At 36.1% G+C, this 22,537-nt stretch overlaps 1 protein-coding gene across 3 annotated transcripts in view; it reads right to left on the reverse strand.

Moving 5' to 3' along the window:
• The window catches only part of HAT1 (histone acetyltransferase 1), a 62,382-nt gene that overhangs the window by 7,490 nt on the left and 32,355 nt on the right, over positions 1 to 22,537 (reverse strand). For all 3 annotated transcript variants that reach the window (XM_028121123.2, XM_088021637.1, XM_028121130.2), the window contains exons 5-10: positions 18,367 to 18,546; positions 17,968 to 18,089; positions 17,363 to 17,467; positions 16,932 to 17,038; positions 5,902 to 6,053; positions 2,569 to 2,685 (exon numbers count right to left, since the gene is read on the reverse strand). In XM_028121123.2, coding sequence (XP_027976924.1) covers positions 2,569 to 2,685; positions 5,902 to 6,053; positions 16,932 to 17,038; positions 17,363 to 17,467; positions 17,968 to 18,089; positions 18,367 to 18,546 — 783 coding nt within the window. The remainder of the gene's footprint in view (positions 1 to 2,568; positions 2,686 to 5,901; positions 6,054 to 16,931; positions 17,039 to 17,362; positions 17,468 to 17,967; positions 18,090 to 18,366; positions 18,547 to 22,537) is intronic.

Genomic DNA, 22,537 nt, shown 5'->3' on the forward strand with positions numbered 1-22,537 from the left:
GAAGATGCCATCTAGGGCTTTCATGGCTAGAGAGAAGATGCTTGGCTTCAAAGCTTCAAAGGATACGTTGAGTCCCTTGTTTAGGGTTTAATCACAGGTCCCTAATGCACCTGGCGACTAAATTGAAGCCAATGCTCAATGACCATTCCCAATATCCTAGGGCGCTCAAAAACTATGCTAGTTTTACTCTGCCTGTATTCTAAGGGAAAAACAAAGCCTAGATGACAGCACATCTGTTTGCAACACAGTTTACAGAATATTTTAAGCTCACTGTTGAGACCTACTGCTCAGAAAAAAGGATTCCTTTTAAAAAGATCACTGCTCACTGGCACTGTACCTGGTTACCCAAGAGATGACGGAGATGTACAAAGAAACTGATGTTGTTTTCATGTCTGCTAACACAATATCCACTCTATAGCCCATGAATTGAGGAGCAATTTCGATTTTCAAGTCTTACTATTTAAGAAGTACATTTCCTAAGGCTATAGTTGCTGTAGATAGTGATTCCTCTGATAGACCCAGGCAGAGTAAACTGAAAACCTCTGGAAAGGATTCAGCATTCTAGATGCCAGTAAGAACACCCATGATTCATGGGAAGAGGCAAAATATCAACCTTAATGAAGGGAATGTGGAAGAAGTTTATTCCAGCCCTCATGGATGACTCTGAGGGGTTCAAGACTTCAGTGAAGGAAGTAACCACAGATGTAGTGGAATAGCAAGAGAACCAGAATGCGAAGTAGAGCCTGAAGGTGTGACTGAATTGTTGCAATCTCATGATAAAACTTGAACAGATGAGGAGTTGCTTCTTGTGGATAGGCAAAGAAAGTGATTTCTTGAGATGTAAACTATTCCTGATGAAGATGCTGTGAAGGAGTTAGAATATTACATAAACTTAGTTGATAAAGCAGCAGCAGGGTTTGTGAGTACTGACTCCCAATTTTGAAAAAAGTTCTATTGTAGATAAAATGCTATCAAAGAGCATCACATGCTATAGAGAAAGGAAGAGTCAACTGATGTGACAAACTTCACTGTTGTCTTATTTTAAGAAACTGTTATAGCGAACCTCAACCTTCAGCAACCACCACCCTGATCACAGTCAGCAGCCATTAACATCAAGGTGAGACACTCTACCAGCAAAAACATTATGACTCACTCAAAGCTCAGATAATGGTTACCATTTTTTAGCAATAAAAGTATTTTTAAACTAGGGTACGTCAGTTTTTAAATATAATGCTATTGTACGCTAAGCAAAATACAGTACAGTGTAAACGTAACTTTTATATGCACTGGAAAACCAAAAAATTCATTTGACTTGCTTTACTGCTGCAATATTCACTTTACTGCAGGGGTCTCAAACTGAACCTGCAGTATCTCCAAGGTGTGCCTGTATTCTGAAATGCTGCCATAACATCGCATTACACTGTTCTATATGCCCAAATTTCAACATAAAGACATTTTCTAGATGACAAATTAATATTACGTCAAAACTCAAAACTTTTGGAAAGAACCATTTTTACCAATTTTCTGATGTTTCTGAAATGATTAATATCAAAGAATAAAATGCTACTTTGAACAATCTGGGGGAAGAGAGACCATTACAATGTATTACAACCTGTTTTAGGTAGTCCATAAGACAGAAAATTTTTGGATTTGTCATTTATGTTCCCAGCTATTGCATTGTATAAGCCTACAGGTATAGTGTATATAAATGTAGCAACCACATGTCAGGTGTTCATTAATTATTTATTGAACAAATTAACAAATATTCTCACCAATCAGCTTACTGCGCAGCTGCAGCTATCATAGCAAATCCTCATTCACACAGGCTGTCATGGGCAATATCTACCTCAATAATAGCCAAATGATGATGAGGAAAAACCTGAGCTCCTAAGGAGGGCAAGTTTCTGAGAGGAAAATATGGGAGATCAGAAAATGGGTAGGTGGTAGAGGGCAAGAAGAAAGACTGTTAAAAAAAAAAAAGTAAATAATATTATGCTGCAGTTTCAGCTATGGTAAAGTACAGAGGTTAAAAATGGCAATGAAGGCCATATTTAGGAAGAAGGGAGCAATTGCAAAGACAATATATATAACAACTAGGAAACTAGAGACTTAGAACAAGTTTAGTTTAGAACAAACTAGAGACTATTAACCAGATAATTTATTCAGGAAAAGTCTGAGCATTCAGATTTTTAAAAGATGGCAAACATATGAAGTAAAAAGTAACCATGGGTAGACTATCTTTGGGATTAGTTTTTAAGTGAATGAAAACAGATTTATAGCTTGCACTGGAAAATTATGACAGTAAAACTTCTTATAACTAAGGGAAGAATATTTTCACTTTTGTAAAAGTTAATTTAGGAAAATGATTTAGACTGTCCCATACACCAGCAATTGCTACACTTTCTTCTCCACTTTTTTTTAAAGTAAACTCTACCCCCAATATGGAGCTTGAATTCTCGACCCCAAGATCGAGTCACATGCTCTACAGACTGAGCCAGCCAGGTGCCCCTCTTCTCCATTTTTAAACAGTGACAAGAATATAATGTTTAAGACTCTGGAAAGTCCTACCTTATACGGACTAATCAGTCTTCTTTTAATGTCCAGTCTATAGCTTCTGTATTGTTCAGCATTACTCATGTCAGTTACCAGCAGTCGAAGAATTTCATAAACCCGCCTAGCATGTTGCTTAATGAAACAAAAGAAAAACATGAACACTTTTAATTACAAAATAGTGACACTTTCCCAAAAGAACACAGGATATACTGAGTATCTGCCATGGGCCAGAAATTGTGCTAGGTACCAGATGAAACACAATAAAAGATAGTCTCTGCCCTTGAGGAACTAGCAGCCCAATAGGTAACACAAATGACTGAGGTATGGTTAATTTAATGATGGAAATATGCGTAGGGTATTATGGTAGCATAGCCTGGGAATGGTGTAAATGTTAGAAGAGGATTCCTGGGGAAAGAAAACCTGAGCTAAATCTTTTTTTTTTAATAGATTTTATTTATTTATTTGAGAGAGAGAGAATGAGAGATAGAGAGCACGAGAGGGAAGAGGGTCAGAGGGAGAAGCAGACTCCCTGCTGAGCAGGGAGCCCGATGTGGGACTCGATCCCGGGACTCCAGGATCATGACCTGAGCCGAAGGCAGTCACTTAACCAACTGAGCCACCCAGGCGCCCAACCTGAGCTAAATCTTAAAGGGAAGAGACCACGCCAGTCTAGAAAAAGGAGAGGGCACTATGAGTGTACAAGGGCACACAGCACACATGTGCAAGACTGAGGCGGCTTGACACGGCTGGGGCACAAAATGAAAAGTAGTGAGAAGTGACGTGAGGACAGAGCAGAAGCACAGAGCCTCACATACTATATTAAAGAGTTGGGCTTTTATCTAGTAGGTGATGGATTTTATTTTTATTTTATTATTTTTAAAAGATTTCATTTATTTTAGAGAGAGAGTGTGTGAGCAGGGGGAGGAGGAGAGGGAGAGCATCTCCAGCAGATTCCACACTGAGCACAGAGCCCAGTGTGGGACTCGATTCCAGGGCCCCAAGATCATGACCTGAGCTGAAACCAAGAGTCATACGCCTAACTGATTGAGCCACCCAGGTGCCCCCAGGTGATGGATTTTAAATGGGGGCGTGAGCAAAGTGCACAAATATGAGTTTTAAGAAAAACATTTTGGGGCACCTGGGTGGCTCAGTCATTAAGCGCCTGCCTTCAGCTCAGGTCATGATTCCAGGGTCCTGGGATCGAGCCCTGCACTGGGCTCCATGCTCCGCAGGAAGCCTGCTTCTCCCTCTCCCGCTCCCCCTGCTTGTGTTCCCTCTCTCACTGTGTCTCTGTCAAATAAATAAAATCTTTAAAAAAAAAAAAAGCATTCTCTCAGCTACATAGAAATGGTAGCAAAAAGAAGGGCAGGGAGACCAATTAAGAGGCTGTGCTATTAAATCAGGCAAAAAATGATGAAGGCATTGAACTAAGAATCAGTAAGAATACTAAAGGAACAAGGATTCTAATACAGAGAAGAAGAAAGATTGGGTGTGGAGGAGGGTGTGGAATGACTGAGTTTTCACAGCCTAGGAGAGATTTAGAAGGCACCAGAACATATAAATCTGAAGAAAACTCTAGTCTAAGAATGAGGATTTAAGCAGTATTAGTTTACAGGCAAGAGTTAAAACCACAGTATTGGTTAGGAAAGCATAAACAGTGAAAAAATGAGGGAGAGGTCAGAACCCTGTAGTACAGTGACAGTTACAGGGCAGAGAAAAACAAGAAATATTAGAAAAATCAAGAAATCTTGGAATCACTGAAGCCAAAAGAGTAGCCCATAGTTTTTTTGTTTGTGTTATTTCACTTACATATTCATTGGGGGTGAGGGAGAGATTAGGTATAGGTAGATTGGGAAGATGATGTTTGAACTTTCTGGAAGGGACACCTGAACAAATGAATATCTGGCAAGGCAAAGATGGAGGAACAGGAGAAGGGGGTATCAAGGGCAAAGGGCATAGTTAACGTAAAGTGATATAAAAGGAAGAAAGATGTAGCATGGTCGGGAAATAACAAGAGGTTTAGTAATGCCAGAGCATGTAGGAAGGTAGCAGAAAGTTGAGTCTACCAAGATTGGTGGGGTCCAAATTATGATGGGCTCACTGTGCCATACCAAATTTTAATTCCTTTCAGAAAAAGAAAAACATGATTTTGAAAAATGTGTTCATATTCTCTTTTAAAAGCGGAGCTGTTGAATAAATTCTCTAAGGTTTAATGTAGTCTGGATATACCAAATATTTCTAAAACATATATTTATCTTAAAACCAGGAAGCTATTAAAGTGTTTTAATGCAGGAGAAGATGGTAAGTTTCAGTTCAAATTAAGCTGTTGAAGGTCAGTGACCAGGAAACATTTTTTCCTTTTTTTTTTTTTAAGATTTATTTATTTATTTTGGTGGCGGGGGAGAGAGAGAATTCTAAGCAGACTCCCTGCTGAGCAGGGAGCCAGATGCAGGGGCTCAACCCCACAACCCAAGATCATGACCTGAGCTGAAATAAAGAGTACTGACCACAGTACTAAGTGAAAAAAATCAGGAACTATAATACCTTAGAAGCAAGGTAGGAGAGGGTAACAGTATCATATACTAGTCCTTATTATTGGGATACACTTCACATCTCTTTCTTTTTTGAAAGATTTATTTATTTTGAAAGACAGTGTGCATGTGAGTGGGGGCCCAGGGTAAAGGGAAAGAAACCCAAACAGACTCTATCCTGAGCCCAACACAGGGCTCAATCCCAGGACCCCAAGATCATTACCTGAGTTGTAATAAAGTCTGATACCAACCAAGCCACCCAGACGCCCCTCAGATACTTTCATAATCCAAATCCTACCCATTCTTCAAGGCTTAGATCAAATGCATCTCCATCCCATGAAAAACTCTTGATTCCCTTCCATACACAAATATAATAAACTAAACTCCCTCCTCTGAACTGCCAGATTATTTTTTCGTACCTATTTTAGGATATTTACTACTTTAAAATTCAAATATATAGAAGTATATATACTTCTCCACATGTATTAACTATTTTGGCATATCAAACATTTTTTTAAAAAGTAAAAATAAGGTCATACTATCCATTTTGTTCTGCTTGTTACACTTTAATATAGCCATAATATCAACTATCTTCCCCTTCTATTAATGAGGTTAAAATTAAATTGCCCTAAGTCACAGACTAAGTGGTGTAGCCAGATCTTAACCCAGACAATTTGGATTCAGAGCCTATACTCTCAACCATTGCTACCTCCCACACATGTATTCTTAATGTACTTGCAATGTTTAAGTTACATACTTAAAAAAAAAAAGAAAGAAAACTTCAAAACTGAAATTTTTTTCTACAAAATAAAAATACCTTATTTATTTTGAACTTCTGTTGTGCCTCTATCGCCATATCTTCACTGAATCCTTGCATCAACTTTTCCCGGGAAAAACAGGGCAAATCTTGACAAAGCTTCACAAGCACAAAGTCTCTTAATTTCACATAGCTTTTGGATGGATCTTCCGCTAAAGAAAAGGCAGAATAACATTTCCCTTATCCAACATAATTCATCATTTGCAATCTCAATATACATGCTAGGCTAGAAATACAAATATTCTTAAAAGAACCATACAAGGCAAAAGTTACAATGGGAAAGGATTATTCCTTATTAATCAAACAACAGCACCATTATCTTTGCCAAATAAAATTATAGGTGCAATCCTTTTGCAAAGACATATAGTATCTGTGAAATTAGAGCTACTCCTTTCAAATGTAAACTTTTTGATGGGTGTTATCTATCATATGCATCTTAGTTTTATTTTCAATTAAAGTAGCTATATAAACAAGCGATTCAAGTTTGGATAATCAATTCCTATTCTCTGATAGCTAAGGCTTCTGAAGCTCAATTTATAACTCCCTTACTTTATTTTTTTTTAAAAGATTTTATTTATTTATTTGACAGAGAGACACAGCGAGAACAGGAACACAAGCAGGGGGAGCAGGAGAGGGAGAAGCAGGCTTCCCGCCGAGCAGGGAGCCCAATGCGGGGCTCGATCCCAGGACCCTGGGATCATGACCTGAGCCAAAGGCAGACGCTCAACGACTGAGCCACCCAGGCGCCCCTGTAACTCCCATACTTTAATCCGATAACCTTTACAGTCTGCCACACTGCTTTTACCAATAATAAAAAAAAAACCCTCTTTGTTTTCACAAGCAAATCTTTTTTTTATAAGAATAAAATGACAATATGATTTTGATCCTTTCTTCAATGCATCTGAAGAGCAGAGATCTTCCTTTATGTTTGTCTCTTATGTACATTACACTATGTAGTAGATAAGGAAAACATCAAAACATGATGGGTAGAAAGACGACTACACAGAGAAAATCAGTTTGAGTCCCAGTTCTGTCATTCATAGATGTAGGACCATGGGCAAGTCACCTTACTTTTCTGAGCTCTTGCTTTCTCATAAGCAGACGGCTTGAAACAAAGAATGCTAAATGCTGAGCTAGTTCATGGATCATGAGACTTAATATTGTTATAATACCAATACTCTACAAATCATTCCATGCAATCCCTATAAAAATCCCAGTTGGCCTTTTTTTGTTGCAGAAATTAAGTTTATCCTAAAATTCACACAGATATGGAAGGAACCCAGAATAGCCAAAACAATCTTGAAAAAGAACAAAAGAAGACTCGCATTTCCTGATTTCAAAAATTACTGCAAAGCTACAGTAATCAAGACAGTATGGTGCTGGCATAAAAACAGATATGTAGATCTATGGAAATGGATTGAGAGTTAAAAATAAACCCCTACATTTATGGTCAATTATTTTTTGAGAAAGGTGCCAAGATAAATCAATGAGGGAAAGAATTGTCTTTTAATAAATGGTAGTTGGACAACTGGAACGCCACAAGCAAAAGATGAAGTTGGACCCCTTTCCTCACACTATATACAAAAATTAATGCAAAATGAATCATAGACCTAAATGTAAGGGATAAGACTATAAAATTCTTAGAAGAAAACATAGGAGTAAATCTTCATGACCTTTGGTTAGGCAATGGCTTCTCAAATAGAGCCAAAAGCACAAGTAACAAAAGAAAAAAATAGATAAATTGGACTATATCAAAATTTAAAACTTTTCTGCTCAAATGATACCATTAAGAAAATGAAAAGACAACTTACAGAATGGGAGCAAATATTTGCAAGTCATATATATGACAAGGGACTTGTATCCAGACTTTATATGTAAAAGTTTTACAATTCAATAAGAAAAAGAGAACCCAATTAAAAAAACAAAGGATCTAAACAGACATTTCTCAAAAAGATATACAAAGGGACAATAAGCACATGAAAAGATGCTCAACATCATTAGCCACAAAAGAAAAAAATGCAAATCAAAACCACAATGAAATAAAATTCCATCCACTAGAACGACTAGAATAAAAAAGTAACAAATATTGATGAGAGTGTAGAGAAACTGAAACCTTTATACTACTGGTGGAAATGTTAAATTGGTACAGCCACTTTGGAAAATAGCCTGGTGGCACCTCAAAAGGTGAAACATAGTTATCAGATTTTCCACCATTTCTACTCCTAGGTATGTACCCAAGAGATATGAAACATAGGTCTACACCTGTACACAAATATTCACAGTAGCACTATTCCTAAGAGCCAAAAAGTAGAAAAAAAATGTCCCTCAATTGATAAATGGATACATAAAATTTGGTATATCTACACAATGGGAATATTCATTGTCAATAAAAAGAAACAAAGTACTAATACATGCTATAATAAGGATGAACCTTGAAAACATGCCAAGTGAAAGAAGTATCATATATTATATGAACTTCAATGTCCAGAATAGGCAAATCTATAGACTAAAAGTAGATTAGTGGTTGCCTAGAGTTGGAGGGGTATAGGTGGTGGGGGGTGGAAGAGAAAAGGAGTGACTGCTAATGAGTACTGGGTTTCTATTTTGGGAGAAAGGAATATTCCAAAATTAGATTATGATAATGGCTACACTGTAAATATTTCAAAAATTGTACAATTTAAGTAAGTGAATTGTATGACATATTAATATCTCAATAAAGCTATTTATTAAAAAAAGTCTGAGCAAGGGGTAATGTTTTATGATTCTGAGTCATTATCCAATCCTCCATTTGATCTGTATGCACCGAATATTATTTTTTTTTATTTTGTTATTTGACAGAGAGAGAGAACACAAACAGGGGGAGCGGCAGGCAGAGGGAGAGGGAGAAGCAGGCCCCCCGAGGAGCAGGGAGCCTGATGCGGGGCCTGCTCTCAGGACTCTGGGATCATGCCCTGAGCCAAAGGCAGACAATTAACCAACTAAGCCACCCAGGTGCCCCGTACTGAGTACCTTCTTAATGCCTCCTTCTGGTATTAACCATATACATCTAATTATTAAGTAAATATTATATGACTATTGCTTTAAAGTGAAATCCTGTCACTGTATCAGTTTGGTATGAAATTATGGTTTATTAGGAATGTACACAGATGATGAACAAAGTAACAAAATAACTTAAGTACAGACCCTGTCAAAAGCCAGAGACAAACAGGAAAACCTGAAAGCAGCAAGAGGAAAACCACTCATCAGAAACCACAGATGGTCAGAAGTCAGCGGGGTAATATATTTAAAATACTGAAAGAAAAATAACCGTCAAACAAGAATTCTATATCCAGCAAAATTATCCTTCAAAATGAAGGTAAAATAGGGCGCCTGGGTGGCTCAGTTGGTTAAGCGACTGCCTTAGGCTCCGGTCATGACCCTGGAGTCCCAGGATCGAGTCCCACATCGGGCTCCCTGCTCAGCAGGGAGTCTGCTTCTCCCTCTCACCCTCCTCCCCCTCATGTTGCCTCTCATTCTCTCTCTCAAATAAATAAATCAAATCTTTAAAAAATAAAAATGAAGGTAAAACAAAGATATTCTCAGAAAAGCAAAGATCAAAGCAATGTGTCACTAGCAGACCTGCCCAAGAAATACGAAAGAAGTTCTTCAGGTTAAAAGAACACGATACCTCAAATCTATATGAAGAAATTAAGAACATTGATAATTAATTATGAAAATAAAAGTAAATGTTGGTATAAATATATTTTTCTTTTCTCCTCTCAACTTCTTTAAAAGACAATTACATTAAAAATAATTATAAAACCAATGTTTGGTACCTAACATAAAAATGTAATATATACGACAACAGTAGAACAATGAGGGGAGGAAGAATAATCACAGTGAAAGAATTTCTTTATTTTACTGGAATTGAATATTAATCTGAGGCAAACTGTGATACATTAAGATGCATATTGTAATCCCCAGAGCAACCACTAAGAGAGTACCTATAAAAAAAAGTGAAAAACAAAAACAAAACAAAGGAATTAAAATTGTTCATTTAAAATGTATCTATTTAGGGCACCTGGGTGGCTCAGATGGTTAAGCATATGCCTTCGGCTCAGGTCATGATCCCAGGGTCCTGGGATCGAGTCCCGCATCGGGCTCCCTGCTCCTTGGGAGCCTGCTTCTCCCTCTGCCTCTCTCTCTCTCTCTCATGAATAAATAAATAAAATCTTTAAAAATAAATAAATAAATAAATAAATAAAATATATCTATTTATAGGGTGCCTGGGTGGCTCAGTCGGTTAAGCATCTGACTCTTGATCTCAGCTCACGTCTTGATCTCAGGGTGGTGAGTTCAAGAACTTTCACTGGGCTCCATGCTGGGCGTGGAGCCTATTTAAAAAAATAAAATAAAATAAATCTATTTAACACAAAAGAAGGCATCAAAGGAGAAATAAAAGTAGAACAATGAAAAGCAACATAGAGAAAACAAACAGCATGATGGGAGGCATAATTCCAACCATAGTGATAATTACATTAAATCTAAATATACTAAAGACTCCAATCAAAAAGCAGAGATTGTCAGTGGATAAAAAAAGATCCAACTATATGCTGTCTACAACAGAAACATTTTAGATTCAAAGGCTGACAGTCAAAGGATGAGTTTAAGCATTAGCACAATAAAAAACGGAAAAAATACAGTTCAAAATGAAAGAAATTACAAGAGGAAAAAAAGGCACATTTTATAATGACAAGTTAATTCATGAAGAAGATGTTAAAGTTATAAAAAGACACACACAACTAACAACAGAAGCCCAAAGTAAACGAATTAAAAGCTGACAGAATGAGGGGAAGAAATAGACAATTCAACCAAAATAGCTGGAAATGTCAATACTACTCAATGATGGCTAGAACCACCACACAGAAAAATCAGCAAATCTAGAGAAGACTTGAACAGTTCTATCAACTAACTTGACTAGCTTGTAGTTAGGTAACAATTCACCCAACAACAGCAGAATACACATTCTTTTCAAGCACACATGGAACATTCTCCAGCACAGATCATAGGTTGGGCAAAAAATTAGTAAATAATGGCCCATTGGCCAAGTCTCACCTATGGCAACCACAGAACATACATGGCTTTGCAAAGCATAAGATATTACTTAGGCCTTTAAATAAAAAGTTTATGGACCTCTAAGGTAAACCATAAAACAAAACTCAGTAAATGAAAAAGAACTGAAGTCATACAAAACATGCTCTCTGACAACAAGAGAATTAGATATCAAAAGGAGGAAATTTGGGAATCCACAATATGTGGAAATTAAACAACATGCTTCTAAATAACCCATGGAACAAAAAGCCATTAGAAGAGATTTTGAACCAGGGCACCTGGCTGGTTCAGTAGGTAGAGCATGTGACTCTTGATCTCAGGATTATGAGTTTGAGCCCCACACTGGGTATAGAGATTACTTAAAAAGAGAAAAGAACAAGGTATTTTGAAATGAATGAAAGCATTTATGAAAATGTATGTGGGGGCGCCTGAGTGGCTCAGTTGATTAAGCATCGGCCTTCGGCTTAGTTCATGATCACAGGGTCCTGGGATCGAGCCTGCAATGGGCTCCCTACTCGGCAGGGAGCCTGCTTCTCCCTCTCCACTCCCCCTGCTTGTGTCCACTCTCTTGCTGTGTCTCTCTCCGTCAAATAAATAAATAAAATCTTAAAAAAAAAAGAAAATGTATGTGATCAGTTAAGACAGTGTTTATATTCATATATAAATATACATTTTACAAATAAATATGGAAGTATTTATATGTTTAAACGTCTATATTAAAAAAGGAGGACATCAAATCAAATTAAAAACCTAAGTTGCAGGGCACTTGGGTGGCTCAGTCGGTTAAGCGTCTGCCTTTGGCTCAGGTCATAATCCCGGGGTCCTGGGATCAAGCCCTGGATCAAGCCCTGCATCCAGCTCCCTGCTCGGTGGGGAGCCTGCTTCTTCTCCCTCTCCCTCTGCTGCTCCCCGCTGCTTGTGCTCCCTCTCTCTCTCAAATAAATAAATAAATAAATAAATAAATAAACAAACAAACAAAAACAAACAAAAAACACCTAGGTTTCAGTCTTCATTAGAATAAGAGCAAAATGAACCCAAAGAAACAGAAGAAAATAATAAAAATCAAAGTGGAAATCAAATAAGCCGAAAACAAAAAGTTTAGGAAAACACAAGGGATCTTGTATAACCAAAATAATTTTGAAAAAGAACACGACTGGAATACTTTCTGATTTCAAAACTCAATAGAAAGGCTGAGGCACTATTGCTGCAGGAGTCACGACACCTAAAAAGGGAGCAAAGGAGGCCACAAAGGCCTAGCAGGCAGTACACGAGCCCCCAGGAAAAGGATACACAGCTCTAGGCTGGAAAGCAAAAGGCCAGGGAGGAGGAGAAGCAAGGAAAGAAGCTGAGGATAATGAAGATGACCACCAGCAAAGGTGTGAAATGGCTCATCAACATCAAGAACCACAACTGGGTGGCACAGATAATCAGAAAGGTAACACAGATCGATCTGGACAAGTCAAAGGTGCTTTCAAGGAAAGAAGACAGAGAGAAAGCAAAAGAGCATTACATTAAAATGCATTTAGTGGGAAGACAGAACAGGCCAAGGTTGACCTCACCTGGCTGGAGATCAGCCATAAAGAGCAGAAAGAAGTGCAGGAGGTCACCAGGAAGAAAGAAGAAGCAAGAAAAGCAAAAGATGCAACTTTATCAGGAAATGAATGCAATTACTTACTCCAAATAAGTAAGCATGGCCTGTGGGAGGAAGTGGGCCCTACTGCCAGGACCTCTGTTGTGTCTTGCCCACTCTATGCCCTGGCGCCACTGATGCAGCCCCTCAGAGCTAGAAGCCCCCCCTGTGGCCTGGGGCCTCCTCTTCATCATCTTGGCACATAAATCATCTGGGGGGAAAGGAGAGCTGGGGGACTGGGGAGGGAATAGCGGCTATCTTTGAGACAAAAAGATGAGGACTGTATTTCCTATGTAACCAATGGAATGGTTTTGTCTTCAGAATTTAGAATCTCTGTTGGGAGGAAGAGGGAGTATATAGGAGGTGGGTTAAGAAGTTTTCATTTGCCGGGTAGATTGCACCGTAAGGGGCGGTTGTGCTGGGGTCAGCTCCTGCTAAGTTTGCAACAACCAGACCCGGACTGTGTTGCATGGGTGCTCACTCAGAGAGAGACTATTCTTCGAGTCCCTGAGGGTCATGGCTTGTCCCTGGCCAGCCCCCTCTAACTGAAGCCTCCTCTCTCTGCCTTTCCCTCCCCATTCCCAGCCACCTGGGCAGGGCCAGTATCCATTTTTAACCCTACTCATCTATCATTTCAAAAAACTTCTGTTTACTCTGCAGCACCCAGACAAACCGCACTCCACAAATTCAATGTATGTATTCAGCATATTAATCTTCACGTTATCATTAAAAAAAAAACCCAACTCAATATAAAGTTACAGTAAACTAATCAAGACAGTATGATATTGGCATAAGGATAGTCATATACAGATGATAAGAGTCTAGAAATAAATCTTTACATTTATGGTCAACTGATTTTCAACACAGGTACCAAGACAATTTAATAGGGGAAAAACAGTCTTTTTAACAAATGGTATGGGGTTAACTGGATAGCCAAATGTAAAAAGATGATTTTAGAAACTAACACACAAAAACTAACTCGAAATGGATCACAAACCTCAATGTAAGAGACTGGGAATAGGGACTGCCTGCAAATGGACATGTGGGATCTCTTTACTGTGATAGAAATATTCTAAAACAGGACTGTCGCTGCAAAACTAGGCAGACACACTAAAACTCACTGAACTGTACACTTAAAGTGCGTGAATTTTATGATATGGAAATCATACCTCAATAACCTCTACGAAGTGACAAAAATTCTCAAAGAAGCATCTCTTTAAAAAAAATTTTTTTTAAGTACTAAAGTACTAACAAATGAGGCTCAAGCTTATTCAATGTCAATTTTTCCAAGTCTACCTCTTCTAAACTGATTTAGAAAAAAGAACTGTGTTGCTAGTATCAATTTGAAATAAAATTTAGTATGAGTGATAGCTTAAGTAACTTATATGACCTCAGAAGATTAGGAAAAAACATATCCTAGAAAAAAGAATGACTGTTGAGAATAATCTAAAAACTCATGCCATATTCCTATCAGAAATTTTCACACAAATAAAAAAGGCAAAAAATTTCCATTTAGCTTTACATAAGCTGTTATAGACTGACAATATAAGGGGCCAAGTCACCATTTCAATATTTAAGCACTTTAACCAAAAGTGTCAGACTGAAAATGAACTTAAAATAGTGATACTCAATAATTCATGACACCTTTCAATTCCTTTGTTTCTGTGCTACAAAGATAAGCAATACATTTAAAAGATGAAATTTTCTTGAGTATAAATTTATAGTGACATGCAAAATCAAAAACTGAATTTTTTCCAATACATCATCTAACAATTTAAGTGCTCCTCTATCATTTTTTAAAAAAAACCTCTCAATATCAATGTGCTATATTAGAGATAAAATCATACAAAATGAGATAGCACAAACCACCTAAGTATAAAAAACTTATAGATAATTCTATATTCCATTCCAGTACTATAGGGCACATTTAAAGGACACTTATAATTAGCTCTTAATACACAACTGATAGATTAGTAATATTGATATATACTCCAGCCCAAGATCAGTTTCTATTGCCAAATGCAAACCTCTTCATAATTCTAGAAGAAACAAATCACTGATTCAATTTATAAGGTCACACAACTGAAGTGTACTCAAACGCTTTGTATCTTAAGATAGTGACATCCTCAACAGGAAGATGTACATGATATAAAGAACTGTCTTTCAGTATTTTACTTTAAAATTAAGTGCTAAAAAAAGAAAATGAATGGCAATTACACCACAAACACCTATCTATCCTGTAACACAGGCCTGTCAATGTTAACTTTTAATTATTACTATATCTGGCTGTATGTCAAGTAAGCAAAAAGCCATCTCTATATAAAGAATATTCGGAATTGCAAAGGGAGATCCAGAACCTGCTAAAGAACCACAAAGTTAAAAATATATATACAAAATAATGGAGAAACAGGAACTAAAATGACTAAAAAGTGGAAAATTCTGTTATTTTCTTTTTTAAAAAGACTGGGTATGGAAATCTAAAAGAAATATCTTCATGAAAACAGCTGATAAGGCATTTTTAGTAATTTATAATGCTGAGAAATGTTAACGCTGAAGATAAAAGCTGATACCTAGTTTTCAAATTCAGAAGTCCTTTAGCACGTTTAGTCTTTTCTCTTTGGAGACTTCAGTTTGCAATGAATAAAGGCTACCACTATTGATGACTCTTCACTGAGATTTAAGAAATAAAATTCTTTATCTGCTAATTGGTGCTAAGTATCAAGGACTTTACTGGTTGGAGTAGACAGAAGAAAATGGTTAAGAGGCTTCACAGAAACAACTCCTGCTGGCACATTACCCACTAGAGAAGACAAAGACTACTTATGTGAACTCTAAGTCTCCAGATTAAAATCACCAAAAAAAGTCCCTTCGTGTAGCACCAAGTCCAAGCTGTATAAGGTAAACAGAAACGACACAATTTTTAGCTTAGTTAAAAAGAAGTGTAATCATTTTTATTATGTTTCTATAATTTTTCACTTAGCTAGTAAAGGTGTCACTTAAACAATTTGTAACTTTTGATATAAACCAACTTAAGCAGTTACTTCTTTATCTCCCAAATTTCTAAACCATTTCACAGGAGCACGAAAGTCAGATGAAAAAATAATTCAACTCTATAAATATGGAACTCCCTTTTAAAAACAAAATGTTTTTTATTAATCTACAGGATCAATTCAGAATCTCTTTTGGAGTAACTTTATTTACTCTGGACAAGCAAAACCACTACATTACATGAAAAGCTAATAATCTGCCTGTTAGCCTATTTATATTCTTTTCACAAGCCTACTTATATTCTAGTTAGTCCCCCATCCAGTACTTTTTTTTTTTTTTTTGGTGTCTTCAAACGAAGTGGTAAAATAAAATGCCAAAATAGCATTTTTTTGAACAAATTAAATTTTAGTGTGTGTTAAGCATCGCAGTTTTTATTTTTTTTAAGCATTGCAGTTTTAAAAACAAAAATGTACTCAAACTGTTATGAATTAATAAAATGCAATACCTAATTTGGATATGAATATCTGGTATAATATTTTTCATGAAGGAAAAAAAAGGGTGACTTTCAGTTTAATCAGCAACTTTCTGAGTTAACAAATTTGAAACAGTGTTACTCAGGGGAAAGAAAATAATGACAACATAAATGTTCCGGGGCCACTTTGTTCTGTGGTAGCTCACATGTTTACATACTATTATCTGTAACTCCATCTAATGATGACTTTAAAGAGGACAGTCTCTCTCCTTCTCCTAAGAATCCTATTCATAATACTTCTTCTCTGGCTAATTCATAATGAAAGATGTTTCCAAAACAAATAGGCCTGCATTTCACCTTATAAACTACTGGTGTGAAGGCATGCATTTTAGGAATAAAAAACACATGCCTTAAGAAATGTGTATTCTATTCAGGAATTATTTGCCTTGGTTCTTCTTTCTCAGTAAGGTTTAGAATATTCTTCCTCTACATGAAAATTAGAGCAGGGCCTCTGAGCAATGCAATGGTTGGCCAAATAAACTGAACTAAGTCACACCACACTTAAAAAGTACATATGCCTGACCACGATTTGCCAATATACATTCAATTCATTATCTTCAATCTGTTCAATTCATAAAGCACTTCTTACTTGGATATACAATCCAATCACACCAAAGGCTTATTATAACTTAAAATGTAACCACATAAGCCATCTTTACACAGTTCCAAAAAGACCCCAAGAGAATGCTATTTAAAACAGAACAGTTATTTTTGACAAAACCAAAATCAATCAGTAAAGAAGAGATTCTTTAGAAAGACTCTTTCAGTAACAAATCAAATTTTACATACCTGTAATATCAAGAACAGAAGGAGATGCAATGTAGTATCTATGAACTGTTTCAAGAAGTTGAGCACCATGGCCTTGACCTTGAAATGGAGTCAGTATCAGCATCTGACTACAGTAAAGAAATGATTGTAAAATTAAAATATCACAACATGATCTGTTTAAAAATTGCAAATCACTGTAGTATGAAGAACATTTTAAAGTTAGTGGGGTTTTTTTTAGTCAACCTTCAAGAAATCCAAAAATTACTGAGATACTCAAAATTGGTTTAATCTTCTACACTGTTTCAAAGGGAACAATGAAATAAATCAGTACATAGCCAATGAATAATGGTGATTTTTTAAAACAAATCAACACTATTATAACAAGTATTGGAAACTTCAGCAGTTCCTTCTTCTGAAATAAAAGACAAGGCACGTGTTATACCGCCAATTACCTTACACGTGGCCGGGTTTTGTCTGGGTACACATAGTAATTATAGACTGTCATGTAGCCTACGGTCGCAAAGAGCGTAGCTCCATCCTTATTATACTTCTCAAATCTGCAGATAAAACAGAAAGCCAAGCAGGTCAATTACAGTCGCGCTCCCATGCAGTGTCCATTTTCTTTTCCATTCTCTGACTGAATTTTCAGTGTCAGCAAGCTACTCTGTGAGGGCCCAATGGGTACACCTGCTATGTTCTGAATGTACAATTCACTTAATTGGTGTGCAGCAACTTGGATAAATCAGACCTCTTTACATCACTTCAGTGCACTTGCCTATTATAAAGATGAATAGGTGGCAAGTAAAAGAAAACACAGGCAAAGCTCATTTTACTGTTTAAGCCTACATTCAGGGTCCTAACGGACAACAGCATTTAATTCAGCTCTATTCTCAAGGTCTCCGAAAGCATAATGAAGGAAAACTCAAGCCTCATAAACAATAGTTTTTCTTTCCTGGGAAAAATATCATTATACTGTCCCAATAATTGGGCCGCCACAATTAAAATGCTGGCTTTGTGGAGGTAATAAGGTCTACTGTTGCTTTAGAACTGTACTTACACTAGAAAGTAGTGCCATCTTTCATCATCCACGTCAATAAAGCTAGCAGTTTCAATAAACCACATCAAAAAGGTCTGAAGCCTTTCATGATATTCTCGAAAGCCTCTACATGTCATGTCAGCCTAGGGAAAAAGCCAGGAAAAGTCAGGTGAAACTCATCACAGAGGTAAGTGAAAGTCTGTAGAACACAAAACTATCCTGTGGGAAAATGTTTAGAAGTCTCAGATTAAAGATGTGTACACAGACACACACACAAAATAGATCTTTGTTTTTAATCCTGACAGAAACTTGTTTCCTGAAGCTAGAAATGAGTCACTGAAAATAACACAACAAAACAGCATACAGGTTTCAGGCAAATGGAGCACTTTTTACCCAAGAAATATTCAGATTTATCTTTACCTTGTATATCTGAAAGGTAAAGTTTTCCCCTCCTGTTGGACTGAGAACAGAGTATGTATGGAGTAAGGTTCCAAATGGCTTGAAATCAACTTCTTTTTCCAGCAAAGAGAGAAAATCATTTGTGTTTGTACAAAATCCAGGTGGGATGATTTGTCTAATTTTGCCCTCAACATCATCTGCCTAAAGAATAGAGGTTAAAAGACATAAGAAAAAATTCATAACAAATTTGACTTTTAGTTGAATATGCTTAATTTCTTTGAAATGGACAAAAATCACAAAACTGCAGTTCACAGTTAAAGAAGTAAACACATTGAGAACTGGGAAAGGATGAATTTTGTGTGCACGAAAGACTATCACCCAAATCTGAGATGAGCAGAAGTATATACAAAAATAAAAAAGAGACAGGTAGCCTGAAATCAAGTACAAGAATGAGGACTATGCTACTGAAATTTCTAACAGCATCTACAAAATACTGACTATATCCTTTCAGGACAATTTGAACTGGCCCAAACAAAAGGCTGCTTATTATTTTATGTATGTCAAGGAGACGATATTATCCAAGACATGAAAAGATCACAAGCAGTGGTAAGGTGAGGCTATAGTCTGACCAAACGAAAAGCAAACTCACAACGAACAAGTAGACAGGTCATAACTCTTTCATACATTAAACTCAGTATTAACATGACAATTTAAAATATATACCCATTTAGGACATACATAATTTATATGAATGGATATATTATCCACTCATCTCTATAATGTGACACAATTTTTATAGACTTGGATTTGTGACAGTAAAAAGAGACAAGCCTGGACAACAAAATTAAACTCAGAGACTAAAATTACCCTTGTTAAACAACCTCAATGAATGTTAAAACTATCAGCTGAGCAGACTTCATAATCCCTTTCAAAACCCCAAAAGACCACTTGATTGAATACATTTACTACTTCTCTTTAACCATGAATATTTGATGAAGTCTTACAATAAAGTATTACTGCTTCTCACCAGGCAATAAAACTTAATGAATTGGTCTCAACTTAACAAAACCTTATCCCTCAATACAGTCCCTAAAAGCCTGACATTACATTCAACAAAATGAGCTTGCATTCTATTCAAACTTTTTCCTGAACAATGAGGCCAGGTTTTTACTTAATGGAGTTTGCCGTGAGTTCAGCTGTAATGTTTGTATTGTATCTATTTCCACAAGGACTGACACAAGAACACTTTGTGTTAACTTACTAAGCAGCTCTTTCATACCGTTTACATGCATGATGGGTATTAGTTCTAAACCAAGACCCTTGCTACTTAGCATTCAAAACAGGGAAATTAAGATGCTTAGGACAAAATACACTACAAAAGGCTAATACAACATGCTACTAATTCCTGTCCTTTCAACCATCTTTTAACTAAGTAGAAGCAATGCACCTGCAGATGAATAGCACTTTTTTATCATTCAGTTACATTTTAGGATAGAGAACCAAGGATGGAGTTTATCACAAACAAGTTTTATTTTCAATGCTCTGGTACCACCAACATTTATACATAACTTGTTTATAGCTATAAAAAAAAGAAGAGCTATTATTTAAAATATAGCTCTTCAGTATTTTACCCAACAGCTTATTTCTAATATGTATTCATTTACCCTCTAAACCAAATAAACTGCATTTGATATTTTTTGTTTAAACTGCTATCTAATGTGAAGAGACTATCTTAAACATATTTTATAGAATATATACAATTTTAATAATTACCACAGGAAACTCTAATAATAAGGGATAGTCTTAATGGGTCTGATGTGTGGCAATTAAAATCCAAAGCAGTAATGGGTAAAGTAGTATAATTTTAGTTCAAGGTAAAAAAAGTCAAGAAATGCTTTTTAAATAAAGAGGTTTATAATCTATCAGTTTAAAACACTTCAAAGCACTTATAGTGTATTTAATTCTAACTTTTAAAAACTTCCCTCTATCCTGTCTTCTCAACAAGGCATTGCAAAGTATGATCAAATAACTTCACACATCTTGCATCAAATGTGCTTCAAAGATTTCTTAGAAACTAAGTTTCAAGTAGCAGTTCTGGTGGAAGACAGACCAACCCAAAGGTTTGAGCTCAACAAAGTTGAAATAGAGTTAACTTTCAGTCTTCAAAGGATACCTATATATTGTAATAAATATCTTCAAATAAATATTTTGCTTTGGGCAAGTTTACACATTAAGAACTTTTACAGGAAAATAAAAGGCTAAGTTTAAAAACAAGGACTCTGTTATAAATAAGATTAGAGAAAATGTGTATCAGATATATTACATAAAATATAGAACATAAAACCAAAGGGCTCTTCAAACCTAGAATTCAGAATCTTGCCTCACTAGAGGAAAAACATATGCATTTCTCTTTAGATTCTGTTTTAAGAAAAAAATCCTATAACCACTTGTTTTAGAGATCTGTACTCTTCTAATTTAGTTCAGTTAAATATTCATTTTTCATATTGGATTACTGGCCAGATAATAAAATCATCACTACAGAAAAACTCATCTCATCAATTTGAAAAGAACTTTTATTTTTAAAATTTTAATTCATTTATTTATTTTAGTAGGCTCTAAGCCCAAGATGGGGCTTGAACTCACAACCCTTAGATCAAGAGTCGCATGCTCCAGGCACCTGGGTAGCACAGTTGGTTGAGCATCGGACTCTTGGTTTTGGCTCAAGTTGTGATCGCCAGGTCATAGGATCGAGCCCCACATTGGGCTCCATGATCAGCATGGAGTCCACCTGAGTTTCTCTCTCCCTCTCCTCCTCTTCACCCCACTCTCATGCAAGTGTGTGCACATGCTCTCTCTCTAAAATAAATAAATCTTAAAAAAAAAAAAAGGTTGCATGCTCTAGTGACCGAGCCAGACAGGCACCCTCCTTTCTCATCTTTTTAAAATTCAATGTTGAATCAAAGATTAACTGAAACCTTTTAGTTCCAATGCTTGTAGCTAAAAGTTCAGATTCTATTTCTGAAGATAACTGAAAAATTCCCTACCTGCAAGGGTATTATTTTAAACTTCAATTAAACTTATGGAAAAATATATAGAAAAGATAAGGGGTGCCTGGGTGGTTCAGGTGGTTAAGCATCTGACTATCTCAGCTTGGGTCTTGATCTCAGGGTCATGAGTTCAAGCCCTGCAGTGGGCTCCATACTGGACATGGAGCCTACTTTAAAAAAATTAAAAAAAACAAACCTGTGTTTAAAAAAAAAGAAATTAAGCTGAATAGATCAAGAATCCAGAATACAACCTGATCTATTCAATTAATAAAGACATGCCTTACAAATGTTTTCCAAACATTTAGCAATAGCTTTTAAAAAAGGAAAGTATAAAGGTAACTATTCTATTTAGTTCTTAGGTCAGTCATGATGAAATGTTTTAGACTGTATACTCTCTCACTCTGGTCATTTCAACTTCCAATGTTCTGTACTTTGTTACACATGTCATGTTCCCATGAAGCCATTTTTGCTTTTCCTCATCACTGCATAAAGAATGTACCTGAAAATAACTGGTAGTCTGCTATGATATAAACATGTTTACACTTTATTTGTATTTGTCCACATTTGAAAACCAAATTACATCTTTAGGATCTTTTCCTAAATAGCACCATTTGTGTAAATTTGTCTATGGTGTTATTTTTGAAATAGCAATTAAAAAAGGCATGTTAAGTAGGTGGTCCTTTTACATGGCTAAAGTGGTAGGCTTAATTAACATTGACTAGAATTCTAAGATTACCTAAGATATGCTACAAAAACAAGCCAAAAAATTTCCATATCTACTTAATTTGCTCAATCTTACATTACCTGACAACATTTAAGCTGTGGAAATTTGAGTATTGTTAGAGAAATTAACAGTGTGAATTTTTTCACTACTGGAAAAACGAAGGCGGTATCCTGTGATTTATACTGCATTGGTGTTTTGCTACCTAAACTCACATATAAAATTCTAAGACAGAAATCTCAATATATAATTTTAAAGCTTTTCATATATTTTATAAAAAGCATTACTCATGAAAAACAGTTACAATTATCAAAAAAAGTACAGTGAAATATTATTAACCTACTAAAGATTATTTTTTCATTTCAAGATTAAATTTTTGTAAGTACACAGGGTTTTTCTATAAGAGGCTAAAGAATCCAGAATT

Source organism: Eumetopias jubatus, unplaced genomic scaffold, assembly GCF_037043125.1.
Source record: "Eumetopias jubatus isolate StellerSeaLion01/CBP00866 unplaced genomic scaffold, mEumJub1_p1.0 scaffold_3, whole genome shotgun sequence".
In the NCBI taxonomy this organism is placed as follows: Eukaryota; Metazoa; Chordata; class Mammalia; order Carnivora; family Otariidae; genus Eumetopias; species Eumetopias jubatus.